Source organism: Geospiza fortis, unplaced genomic scaffold (assembly GCF_000277835.1).
Source record: "Geospiza fortis unplaced genomic scaffold, GeoFor_1.0 scaffold162, whole genome shotgun sequence".
NCBI lineage: Eukaryota > Metazoa > Chordata > Aves > Passeriformes > Thraupidae > Geospiza > Geospiza fortis.
The window spans coordinates 243972-256001 of NW_005054316.1; the positions used below are offsets into that span (position 1 = coordinate 243972).

The window sequence follows — 12030 nt, forward strand, 5'->3', positions numbered from 1 at the left end:
CAGGAATGGATTCACAGCATCTGCATAGTATTGATTAATAACTTAAAAATAAAAATAAACACACATATTTATTTTAAATGTTTTCCCAAACACTTCAATACCAGTTATGCATTACCTCCTGACGAAAACAGAAAGTGAATCTTATGAAGAGAAGAAACACGCAGACTCAAGAAACTGTACATGACTTCAGAAGAAATGCAAAAATTTAGTTTATACAAATACATCAATAACACATTCTTTTGTAAGATCAAAACTATTATTGAAAACCCAGAGGACATTTGTATTTTCATTTAAAATCACTGCCTGCAAAGCTCTGAAATACTTATATTTGTACCTTTTAAACCCAGTAATAGGATGACTTAGAAAAGAAACCACAACCTAGCTAACTCTTTTTTAAGAACATTTCAGATGCAAACCCCTAATCTCTTCTGCTTTTCCACATGTGTAATAATATTGTACTCTAATCTTCTCAACTGAGTTTCCTACATAAGGATTGTTAGAAAGAGTAAGCGTGCATCAGTGACCTAATTTCTTCATACTGCGCTCCGTCTTTATCACTTTTCACACAGAACCTCCCACCCCTCAAGAAATCAAGGTTAATACTTTCAGCCAGAAGAGCACCTGTTCAGGCCCATGTTATTAACACTAAATAGGTGGCAAATCCATCCAGCACACAGAAACGGTTACTAGAAAAAAATGCATGTGATCAAGGAAAAAAATTGCATGTGCCAAGTAGCAACATAATCAGTTAATTAACAAGTAACACAACCAGATAAACTGATCCATGCTACATGCTTTCTATTTTGTAATTTTTGTTAAACTAGCAGCCATTTCTCATTCTTCGACCACGATGAAGGTGACAGTGCTGTGCAGACATAGCAAGACTGTCTCTACCTTACAGATTTACGAAAAGAAAAGAAAAGAAAAGAAAAGAAAAGAAAAGAAAAGAAAAGAAAAGAAAAGAAAAGAAAAGAAAAGAAAAGAAAAGAAAAGAAAAGAAAAGAAAAGAAAAGAAAAGAAAAGAAAAGAAAAAAGACAGAAGTGGGAGAGGGATGACAAGGCTAAACTTCACCCACAAAACCAAAACCATGTGTTCATACAGACCAGATACAGTTCTGAATTCTTCCAAATTAAAGAAAAAAAAATCCCAAAAAAAACCCTAGCCACAGAACTTTTTAAAATGACTGGATTCTCTAAAGGCTATCTATCAAGCCAGCTCTACATAAGGATTGCTGCAAAAAAGTATTCAGCAATATGAAAATGGATCAAATTGATGTTACACATATTGGCTCTAGTTTGGAATAAGCACCAGAGGATGAAATAATCAAAGGAAGTTAGTAGTGAAGAAAGGAAACACATGGACAGAACAGTGCTAAGATAAGAACAACAGCCTGGTATTTGTTGCAAAGGAGAAAGGGAGCCAGAAAAGGGAAAAAGATAGGATGCCACAGAAAAACAAGCTAGAAAGATCTCAAAGGCAGATTTTGCATGAAGTGAATTAAAATTATTAACAGAAAGGCCAAAAATACCAAACGAAAAAGGAACAGGCCAAGCTTGCAAGGCCCTTACATTCAGCTTGAATGCATTTCTTTGGACAACTTTTTTTTTCTTTTTTAAGACTGCATCCAATCAATTCCAAAATTTCAGTGACGTCAAAGAGAAAATTGGAGAACTCAAAGGGGAAACGGGCACATGGAACCCCTGGCATCTTCTGGTTGGCAGAGGCAGAGTTTCAACCGCTTCTAGCTCTTTACAGATCAGAGAACCGGTTGATGGCAGAACTGAGCATATTCCAGCAAAACAATACCCCTCATCTTATCTCTGCCCATGTCCCATTTGAGTTTAAAATGTTGGCACCCTGAAAGAGAAAGAAAAAAAAAAGAAAGAATAAGAATGTTGGAGGGAAATGAGGAAGCAAGGAGAGGACGTAGACTTCAGGAGCAAATACAGAATGCTCCTCACACAAAAAACAGATTAACAGGGAACAATGTCCACCGACTGTGGGCACTGCAGTGATTCCTTTAAATGAGGAGAGCAGAATGCAGGAGGCTTGTTGGGAAGAAGAGGGATACAAAATTTCTTAGGAATATTCAGTGCTGTCAGCCCAAGACTTTTTACTCCCTAGATTAAGCTGGTTTAGGTTTCCTCCTATTAGTTCTTTGGTGGTCCTCTGCTGTTAGCATGCTATATATTGTTTAGGTATTTCAACAGTGGGCTATTTACCTTGAGGTATTTGCATATTCTCTTTATCCTTAATTTTTTCATTATAAGCATATAATGCTATAAACCTTCCTTTAGAAACAGCTGGGTTTGTTTACAAAGAATTAATGAAGAATGACTGAAGTATCTGTACATTTTTTCTGTACAATTCACAGTTATCCAAAGACATTTTCCTTGTAATAAAAAACCTCATCAATAATATTATGAACTGCATAATTGCTTATATTCCTTCAGATTCTCACCTGGGGTATAACTCCTAGCTTAAAAATGACTTCACCCTGACATATGATGGCTGCACATAAGGTACTGCAGGGGCAAGGCACTTTTTATACCAAATGTCCTCAAGTACTTGTCTTTGATCTCAAATACACTTATTGCTTTTATTGGAAATTCCTTCCACTGTGTTCAGCTACAAGGTGGCAGAACTTAGGATTCAGACACTGTTCCAGCAGCATTAAAAACATGTACACGGGTACTCTCAAATTCTGCTTTTCAATCTTTCCCAACAGTCCAAGTACAAAATTTGTTGGTTTGAAGAGGTCATGTTAGGCAGCTTTTATAACAACCCCAAACAAACCAAAACACAAACAAACAAACAAGACCCCAAGCCAGAGAGTAGCAGAGTTAGAAAGTGCATCAGAGAAAGCAGAGCTCATGAAATTTCAAAAAACCACCAACATGACAGGATTTTCTTGGTGAGTCTTAGTTCACAAAAAATGTAGCTTTCCAGTGTGACAAATTAGTTTAACAATACTGCACACACAGAACATTATTCACTTTAGACTGTTTTTGAAAGATCCTCTTATAGAAAGCTGACTTAGAACACTTCCTCAAAATCTAAGCCCTTCCCCATAAATCTGTCATACGGGATGTACAGTATCTTTTCTTCACAGTTATAACGCTCTTTTTATTTAAAGAAATCCACTTATTCAATGTTATGAAGACCACTGACTCTACTAAAGACAAGCATTAGTTTTTAAATTTATCAAGAATTACATTCAAAAGATGATTACTGACGCATTCACTCCATCAAGTCCACAGACCTTGCTGAACAAGCAGCTCTCATGTTCGAAGAACAAAACTGTACTTGCAGTATAAAGTTCTACAGAGCACTAACAAAAATAGCACCGTACAATCCTGAGAACAAGTACAGGCAATTTATACTCTGGTTCAGTTTCCTTTTCTGCAAAATAATGAGAAAAAAAGAACTGGAGAAAGCTTGAAACCTCATGAGCCCTGAGCAGAATTTTGCCATCTTGCAAATCAAAACCAATTGTGTTGATGAAACACACTTTTCACAACTTCTTACTCTAGAAAGACTGGAGATTCACGATAGTCTTGGCAATATGATTATTAAATTGTCACAGACAATGTTTCACTGACAGTACGAACACTTTATTTGGATGCATGTATGTGTCAGTACATATATTTATGTAAGTATAGAAAAATATGTATTTCATACATAAAAATACATGTAAATAGCAAGACAAAAAAATTAGGATATAAAGAATGTTGAATCAGAGCCACAGTTGTCCTAGCCATAGTCCAGAGACAGTTACCTTCTGGGAAGCCGTAACATCATTTTTCCTATCAGTGTATACTGATAATCAGTATGACTACTTGGATAATTCTCTTATTAACCAGAGTAAATCAAATGTTGAATACCTTAGAATGAAAAAGAAAATCAGCTATTATGGATGCTTTGAATTGATGGAAAATGCAAAGCAAACATGTCTAAGCAACATAGTTAAATAAGTCAAATCTACCAACATTTGTTAACTCTAGGCATTTAGGTGTCCCTGTTGGGCTTTGGAGGGACTTTATCTTCTGAAGTAGCTAACAAGATACAGAACAAGAAGCTGATACAAAATATGGTATGTGTTCTGATAGTGGCAGCATTAAAAGCAGACAGCTGCATGCAGAAGTTGAGAATATGAAGCTTTAGCACTAACTACAGCACTGGTCAAAAATGATTTTTTACTATCAAGCCCAACAGAAATCCAATAATTAATTACACAGACTCCAAAGGTACAGCAAAAAAATGAAGCCCATTGGGCAGCCAAAACCATGGGCAGATGCATGCCAGTGCCTCACCCCTGCCTCTGGTCTAACACTGTGGAAGGGAGGCTATAAGCACCTCATCCTGCCTGAGAGAGCCCGACTTGGAACACCTGGCTGTGCCCATGTCACACTCCAGGCTTCCTGCTGGAAAGGGTACCTAAGGCCACCAGTGCTGGCTCTGCAGGCCAAGGGAGTTGGGAATGGAAAGCATCGGTGCCAATCTGCATGCAGGCAAGGGCCCACCTCTAAGACTGATGGAGACCAGGTAGCAAAGTTTCTTCTGGACCTGCTTCAACACTCAAATAAAAATTAAAATAAAATTTTAAAATGCTGCTCATTGTAGCATTGCCTTAAATTGTCCCTGCTGGACTCAAGTTGGCTTTGCATCCCTCCTTTTGCCACAGTTAGTTTTGGCTGTTGAGATGGCCAAAAGTCATGAGCATACTGATTGGCGAGACAGTAGTCTCCATGCACACACTGAATATTGATTTGCAGGCTGATTTACTTCGGACCACCCCTGATTAGGCATGGAAAAAAAGAGGCCAATTTAACACTTTGCTTGCTGTGCAATATAAAGAAACTGGTTGAGTATATTTGCCTCATTTATAGAGAAAAAGAAAAACATCTGCTTTCAAAGGAGACGCCCATACACAAAGCATAAGTTAGCAATGTTGCTTACTCGTGCAGCCATGAACAGAGCACTGACCTGTAACATGCATCTGGATACAACACCTTCAGGTACCTCAGGAAACTTCTGTCGCAGGTCATGTAAAACCTGAATATCAATTTGCTGGCTTCCTTGGGCCATTCGTATCTTGCCTGGTCAGGATTGTTTTCAACAGGCAGTTTTAGGCCTTAGTAAAGGGAGTACTCATCTCTTCTGTCCCAGCATTTTCTGGAAGAGAAAGGAAAGCCTTGAGACACCAAAAGCAGGCACTTCTGATGTAACAAAAGAACGCCCCACAAACTGAAACACACATACAAAATCCCTTTTCAATTATGCAGCCAAAGTCTGTACTTTATTTTGATGTTTTCCCATGTGACATTTCTAAGTAATCGTCCTTCACACACTCATAACCTTGAAAATTGCTGATTTATAGACACATCTGACAGTCCGTTTCCTTCTCTCTTTGGTTTTATACTGATATTATAAAATACATTAAGAATAAAAAAAGACTTGATTTATCAAAGTATTAAAATTATTTGGTTTAAGAACAGTATTTTTAGTTATTTTAAACACAACTGAACACAAAGTAGTCCACATCAAATACTGGAAAATAGTGTTTGCTCAACTTTTGAATGTACCTGCATTTTTACCTTTACCATCATTGTTTTTGTTTACTGTCAGGATATTGTGGATAGAAGTTCAATGTCTCTAAGTTTCAGAATTTATTAGCGATTGTCTACTTGGTTTTCACCCAACATACTTCAGAATATTCTGAAATTATTACTAGAAGGAAATAACACTGCAGGCTTCTTCAGCTAATTCTGTTCCTGCTTTGAAGGAAATTATGAAAGCTATGAAAAAGACTATTTCACAATCACCAATTAACACATTCATACAAAGGATCAGTCCAGACCATATGATATCTACAGGCATTTACCAAGAAGAATTTCTACCAATAAATCTTCAAAGAATGCACCTGTGTGTTAAGCAATGGAATGGTATCTTCTTTATATAAACTAATATTACAAAAAAATATGACCATATGGTTCATAGATACCCTGGCATAGTCAACTCCAATGAACATCTGTCTCTTAAATTAGTAAATCTTATTCAAGCATCTCCATGAATTTTATTCACTTTCTCTGTGGCAGCAGTAGAGCAATTTAAAAAGTTACTTAGTCTATATCTCACTAGAAGTACATGTGTATTACTTCCTCAAGAGTTTACAGTGCTAGACTAATTTAAGCAGTGACAAGACTACAGATCTTGCACCTTCTTTAAAGAAATAAGAAAAACACTCTTCAAATGAAACAACTAAACAATTATATTGTTTATCAAAAACTGTACTGCAATACTTCTCTAATTAAACTTCAAATCCAACAAGACCACAGCAAATCCACAAAACCAGAAAATTCTATTAACAAGAAAACTGGTTTACCCTAGTTCAGCATCAAATTCCATTTTTCCATCCCTCTTCTACTGAGTAGTTCATTAAACTTCCTGCTAAATTTTTAACTCCTCTCAATCCTCCTAAGATAGCTTAATTTTTTTCCAATTTCTCTAACCTAGAATAGCAAATTCTATGATCTCTGCCTCAAGTTCCCCGGACATTACAAAAATTTTGTATTTACTCTTTATTTAAATTGTACCAGCAAAAAAGCACCTTCACAGCTGCCACAGCAAAAACTCTGTTGAAAGAGATTCATCCATGTAGTCTTTTCAAAAACCCACAGAGAATAAATAAAAAAACCCAGTACTTAAAACAAATGGCCCACATTGTCACCCCAGTGCTGCATTTCAATAAAGTATTTTGTGTTCTAACTCATTTTTCAATGCCTGAAGTCTTAATAAAACACACAATGATCACAGTTCCCCATTTATTACTCCAAAGCAGCAAAGTATTGTAACAATTACCTTAAAATTCAAAAGTGCTACAGAAAAACTTGTCTGCATCTTCATGAGGCGTAAAATGATTTATGGGTCATCATTCAATGCTTGTAAAGTTCAACTATTTGTTGGTAGCATGCAGAACTTGGGAGACTGCTTATTTTTATTTTTGCTACAGTACTTTTAAGTTTTGGTGGCTTATCACCAAGCAGATGCCTGCAAGCAGTATCACTTCACTAAATTTGCTGATAAATTTTTGCACGTGTGCATCAAATGTCTCAACACAGCAAAATATTTTTACTGTAATATGGGAGGAACTAAACCAAAGAGGCTCTGTCCCCACTATTTTAACTCAGAGAAATATACTCCAACACAAAAAGAAAGAAGTTTTTTTCCCTTAGTTTCAATTACAATAGGCAACTGCTATGGCTTCACTGACAATTTAACATATGAAAAATGTATCATATGAATATGAGGGTCTCATTCCAATCATCACTTCAAGAAGAAAAACACACTAAAGAACTCAAAGATATCAAAAGATTATTAATAAACTCAAATTAACCTTAAGGAAGGCTGAAGTGACAGGTCATGAGGTCTTTTGAGGCCTCTCTAGAAAAGACAAATGAAAAGGTTTTTTCCCAGTTCTTATGTTGCAAGAAATGACAAAAAGGACTCAGGATGCATCTCCAGGGGCAAACTTAAAGGAACTGAAAGTTACTTTCACAGATGGAAGCTTAAGGAACAGACACACCCCACTGCTGTCAGCCATGGAACTCAGGATCATCCAGAATATTGTTAGAAATATTGTCAGAATATTGTTAGAAAGTTACATATGCAAGTGGAAAATAAAAGGCATGAATGCAGGAGTGAATAGCCAAGACTGCCAGTAATTAAGACTCTAGAAGAAAAGGGTATCAACAGGAGGCAAAGGAAACTGATGGCAGCAACATTTTTGCTTCATTCAGAGACTGGCATAAAAGTCAAGGAAATACAGCATTACAGAAGTAATGAGAAAAATCTATTCAAGACATTAATTATTGGAAGAAGGAAAACTCAACACTGGTGACTCAGAGAAATAATTCTTCCTAAAATCATTAATATCAGAGCTTAATTACAAAGGAACACTTCTAAATACTGGTGTGCAGTACAATATAAAGTTATTCTTGCAGTAATGCCCATTTACTAATAGTTGTACATACTGCTTCTAGCTATAAAAAAACCCTCAAAACAACCCCTTCAATGTGACTTTATAATGTTGAAGAGAGACAGAGATCCCAGTGCTCATTTATGCCAGAAATCCTCAGCAACGGGAAGAATTAATTAGCTGTGTTCTTTTTCAAAGAGTATTGGCATGATCCCCAGACAACTTAAAAGGCCTGGCAATTGTATCATGACGGAGCTCCTGTTAAAGCTTTATTCTGTGAAAACTATTGAAACCAAAGTAAACAATGTGTCATCTCCCAAAGACTACTCAGAACCATGAGTATGAGACAAAATACACTGCCTCTCTTGTTTATGAAAATATTCAAAGACAACTTAATGTGAAATATAATTCAGATGCCAAATACTAGGCTGTTAGAGTGCTGAACCAGTGCTAGCTAAATACATACTTTTTCAAGTCTCCTTTCTTCTGACAGAGCACAAGTTTAACATACCACAGACAATTCTTCAATACAAACCTTAACTTAGTATATCACATCGACTTTCCACAAAATACTTATAAAGCAAGTGTTCTTCAGAGTAGATTCTGCCAAAACGGATTTTATGAAATAATTAAACCTGACAAAATCTAAACAGACTAGAATGTTATCTGCACTTCTTGTTCATTACAAATTTTTTCCTACTGCAACTTCACATGCAGTCCATGCCACAAAAAATATCAAAGATAATTGTGCAGATTTTAACATAACTGCTGTATTTAATAGTTCCATTTGGAGTTATGATGCACTTATTATGACTGAAGTCCCATTTATGGTCAGCTACCATTTGGGAAACAGCCTTTGTGTGTTCAAGAGAGCAGCTTTTGGAAATATGCAGAACACTGCCACAGTAACCAGCAGGCCCTTCACCTTCTTCAAACTCAGATCAATGCAGCCTTTATATCTCCCTTGTTAGTTCAGCTACATCTAGTAAATTGCTCATGTTTTTCTGTGATTTTAATCTGATCACACCTGATCTGTGTTTTACTCACTTGGCTAAAATGCTGTAAAAGCCATCTATCTAAAGGCTTATTTTAGAAATCAGGCTGTAAATATTTCTTAAGAGAGTGAATGCAGAAACAAGAGAACATTTCCTTGTAGCATTTATGGTGTAGGATACAGACAATGTGCATAAAAGACTGCTGTAATGACAGGAAATCAGATGCAGCAAGTTGCAATGCAAGCCTGGTAGAGGTTGCTAAACCAACAGCAGAAACACACAAGCAATTAAAAAGGTGACGGAAAAAACCCCAAAACCCAACAAAAACCCCAAAATAAACCACCTAATCCCTCTATACTTATCTAAGGCTCCATCATCAGGACTAAGACACACAGCCTGTGTATCTGTGCATTGGGTAATTCCAAAAAGTAAAATGATCTTCACCCCTCCTCAGTCTATGCTTTCTTGAGCCATACCTTCTACCTTCCCCCAGACATTTAGCTACATTTTTTCTGTTATCTTAGCCAAATCCCTATCCAGGCACCAAGGCAACAAATATTACAAAACTTCTATGGGCCCTTTTTTCAGCCTGATGTTTCACTCCAATAATTCAACTAAAGACTAACCTTAGTTCACTTTCCATTGAGGGATTCTTTACACTGGATTGCTTGAACAACAAAGTATAGTTGATATTAATATTGCTAGCATTTCTTCCAGCTTTCTTTAAACAATATAATTTCCTCTCCAGTCTACAAGACTGGCAGTCACATTATAAATATATGAATCTCTATCCACAGAAGACCCCTTCTAAGCAGGATCTCCATTCCTTTGACTGTAACAAGCATTGCAAGCTTATTGCCAGTTTGTACTTACTTCTGTGTTAACACTCCCCTTAAAATTAGAAGTATGTTTCTGTATCCCTATTGCTTAGAAAAAAAAATCATCAGACAATAAACGCCATATTGTTCTCTTGCAACCTCACTCTCCAACCTCTTACATTCCCATTTCCACACCTATTCTTCCTTTTCTTCCTTACTTACAACTGAACATTCTTGTTAAACATGAGACTATAAACTTTCACTGTATGTGTGCCTAGCAAATGGAGGGGGGGGGGGAGAAATTAAAGAGTTACCACTGCATGTAAGGCCAACTTTCCTTACAGAAATTGGTTCCAAGCTACATGCAGGACAGCACCCTTTTAACTCTGTCAATGACACCTTGCAGGCAGGAAAAAAGAAAAACCCAAGAAAAACAGAACCAAAATTGTGTGGTTCTCTGAGAAACTACAATACAAAAAATTAGAAATTAAACAGCAAGGAACAATTAAATTCTTTCCTCCCCAATTAGCCCTAACAGACTTTTTCTGAAAGCCTACATGGAGCCAAATATCAGGCAGCCTGAACACAAACTTGTTTTCTTAAAATTAAAATTTAGAGTAATTTTGTAAGGCCAAAAATATAGAAACAAGAACATTCTACCCCAGAGTACCATATTCTTTCTGCAAAAGAGATTAAGAAGTGACAGGACAAAATCTAAAAGCTTATACTAACATCACTAACACTTTAAATGCATATTAAAAAAAAAGTGTGAGAACTGCATGATGGAAACAGGTTTATTAAATATTCCTAGTATAATTTAATTGTTCTAATATATTATTCAGCTTTTCCACGGCCAATTTGAACCATTTCAACAGTTTTTCACCAGTATCTCTGCTTAAAGAATAGTATATCAAATCCAGATGTTATACTTCACTCATTGCCATCTCTTAAATAAATAAAGAATGAATAAACTTAGCCCATCACAGCTAGTTTCCCATCTCATCCTCAACTTACTATACAGTGAAAATTCCTTGTAACTGTTTGGCACATTTGTACTCTACACTGTTATGAATCCAAACAAGAACACAAAGGAAATAAACCTGATTTCATTGCATGACCTTAAAATTGAAAAAAAAAAATCAGAATTGCAAATGAGCATCACTAAGAGTTTTCCCCAAGCACATGACTGAATTAGATCAAACCAAAAGACTTCTATCAAATAATTAATGATGAGTAAGGTCAGAGGAAAACAGCAAACTCTGGAACAGTTCAAAGAAGTAATCTGTTCTTATGGAAAATTTATTTTAAATGGCCATACCAGGAAGCAATTCCTACCTGGAAGCAATTCCTACCTGGAAGCACAACTTGGTATTTTTTCTTCCTCCAAATTCATTACAGAGAGTAATTTCCAGAAATAAATTTTATTTAACACATTTCATAATGTCTTTTAAACTCCTGGCCAGAATAACAATGTACTTTAATGGGTCCCACAGCAAAAGTGCACACATGAAACATTTAAAGAGGTTTAATCTGTCAGGTATTCCTCGGAAACTATGAGCAGTTACACAATTTCTTTTTCAAGGGAAATTAGTTGGGTTGTACGTTTTTCATGTTGAGCAAATAAAAAAAAAAGGGTTTGGTTTTGTTTGACTGTGAATTTTTAATTCTTGCTAGTTCAGTAATGCTAATGCACACATTAAGGGACCCTACTAATGGATTTTACCTAAGTTTGGTTTGGATTTTTTTTCCTTTTCCTTAAGAGAATTAATTAAAAACAAAGCCACCTTCCTTTACTGCAGGTCATTCTGTCAATTCTATCAAAGAATAGCTGACCTTTTCACAGCTCAGCAATATGCTGGCAAATCTCATACATAAGAAGCACATTAAAAATGAAGTTTCTCAGATCACAGTAAAAATTTCCTCAGGAATATGGTTTTGTTAGAGAAAAACCTATCACAACAGTTGATCTTGCCTTAAGCCACTGTTAGGAGTTGGCAGCTTGAAATTTGACCCGTATTCTTTGCACAGTATGTTACCAACAGAAATTCAGATCTGAAAGCTTTGACATTTGTAAAAAGGGTTTAATTCATTTTTCCTGGAGATGAACTAAAGGTGAGGAAAACAAAACACCTCTAAGATAGCTGAGAAGACATTTTCAATTCTTCCTACACTTATTCACCAAGGCACACCCAACCATTGAAGAGCAACACTTCTCATGTGCTCTCCTGTCCACACAGT

General features: G+C 36.1%; 1 protein-coding gene across 1 annotated transcript in view; it reads right to left on the bottom strand.

Moving 5' to 3' along the window:
- The window catches only part of TAB2 (TGF-beta activated kinase 1 (MAP3K7) binding protein 2), a 20157-nt gene extending 14971 nt beyond the window's left edge, over positions 1-5186 (bottom strand). The window contains 1 exon segment of the mRNA XM_005420063.3: positions 4988-5186. Within this exon segment, the coding sequence (XP_005420120.2) occupies positions 4988-5089 (102 nt within the window). The 5' untranslated portion in view covers positions 5090-5186.
- Positions 5187-12030: the final 6844 nt, after the last annotated feature.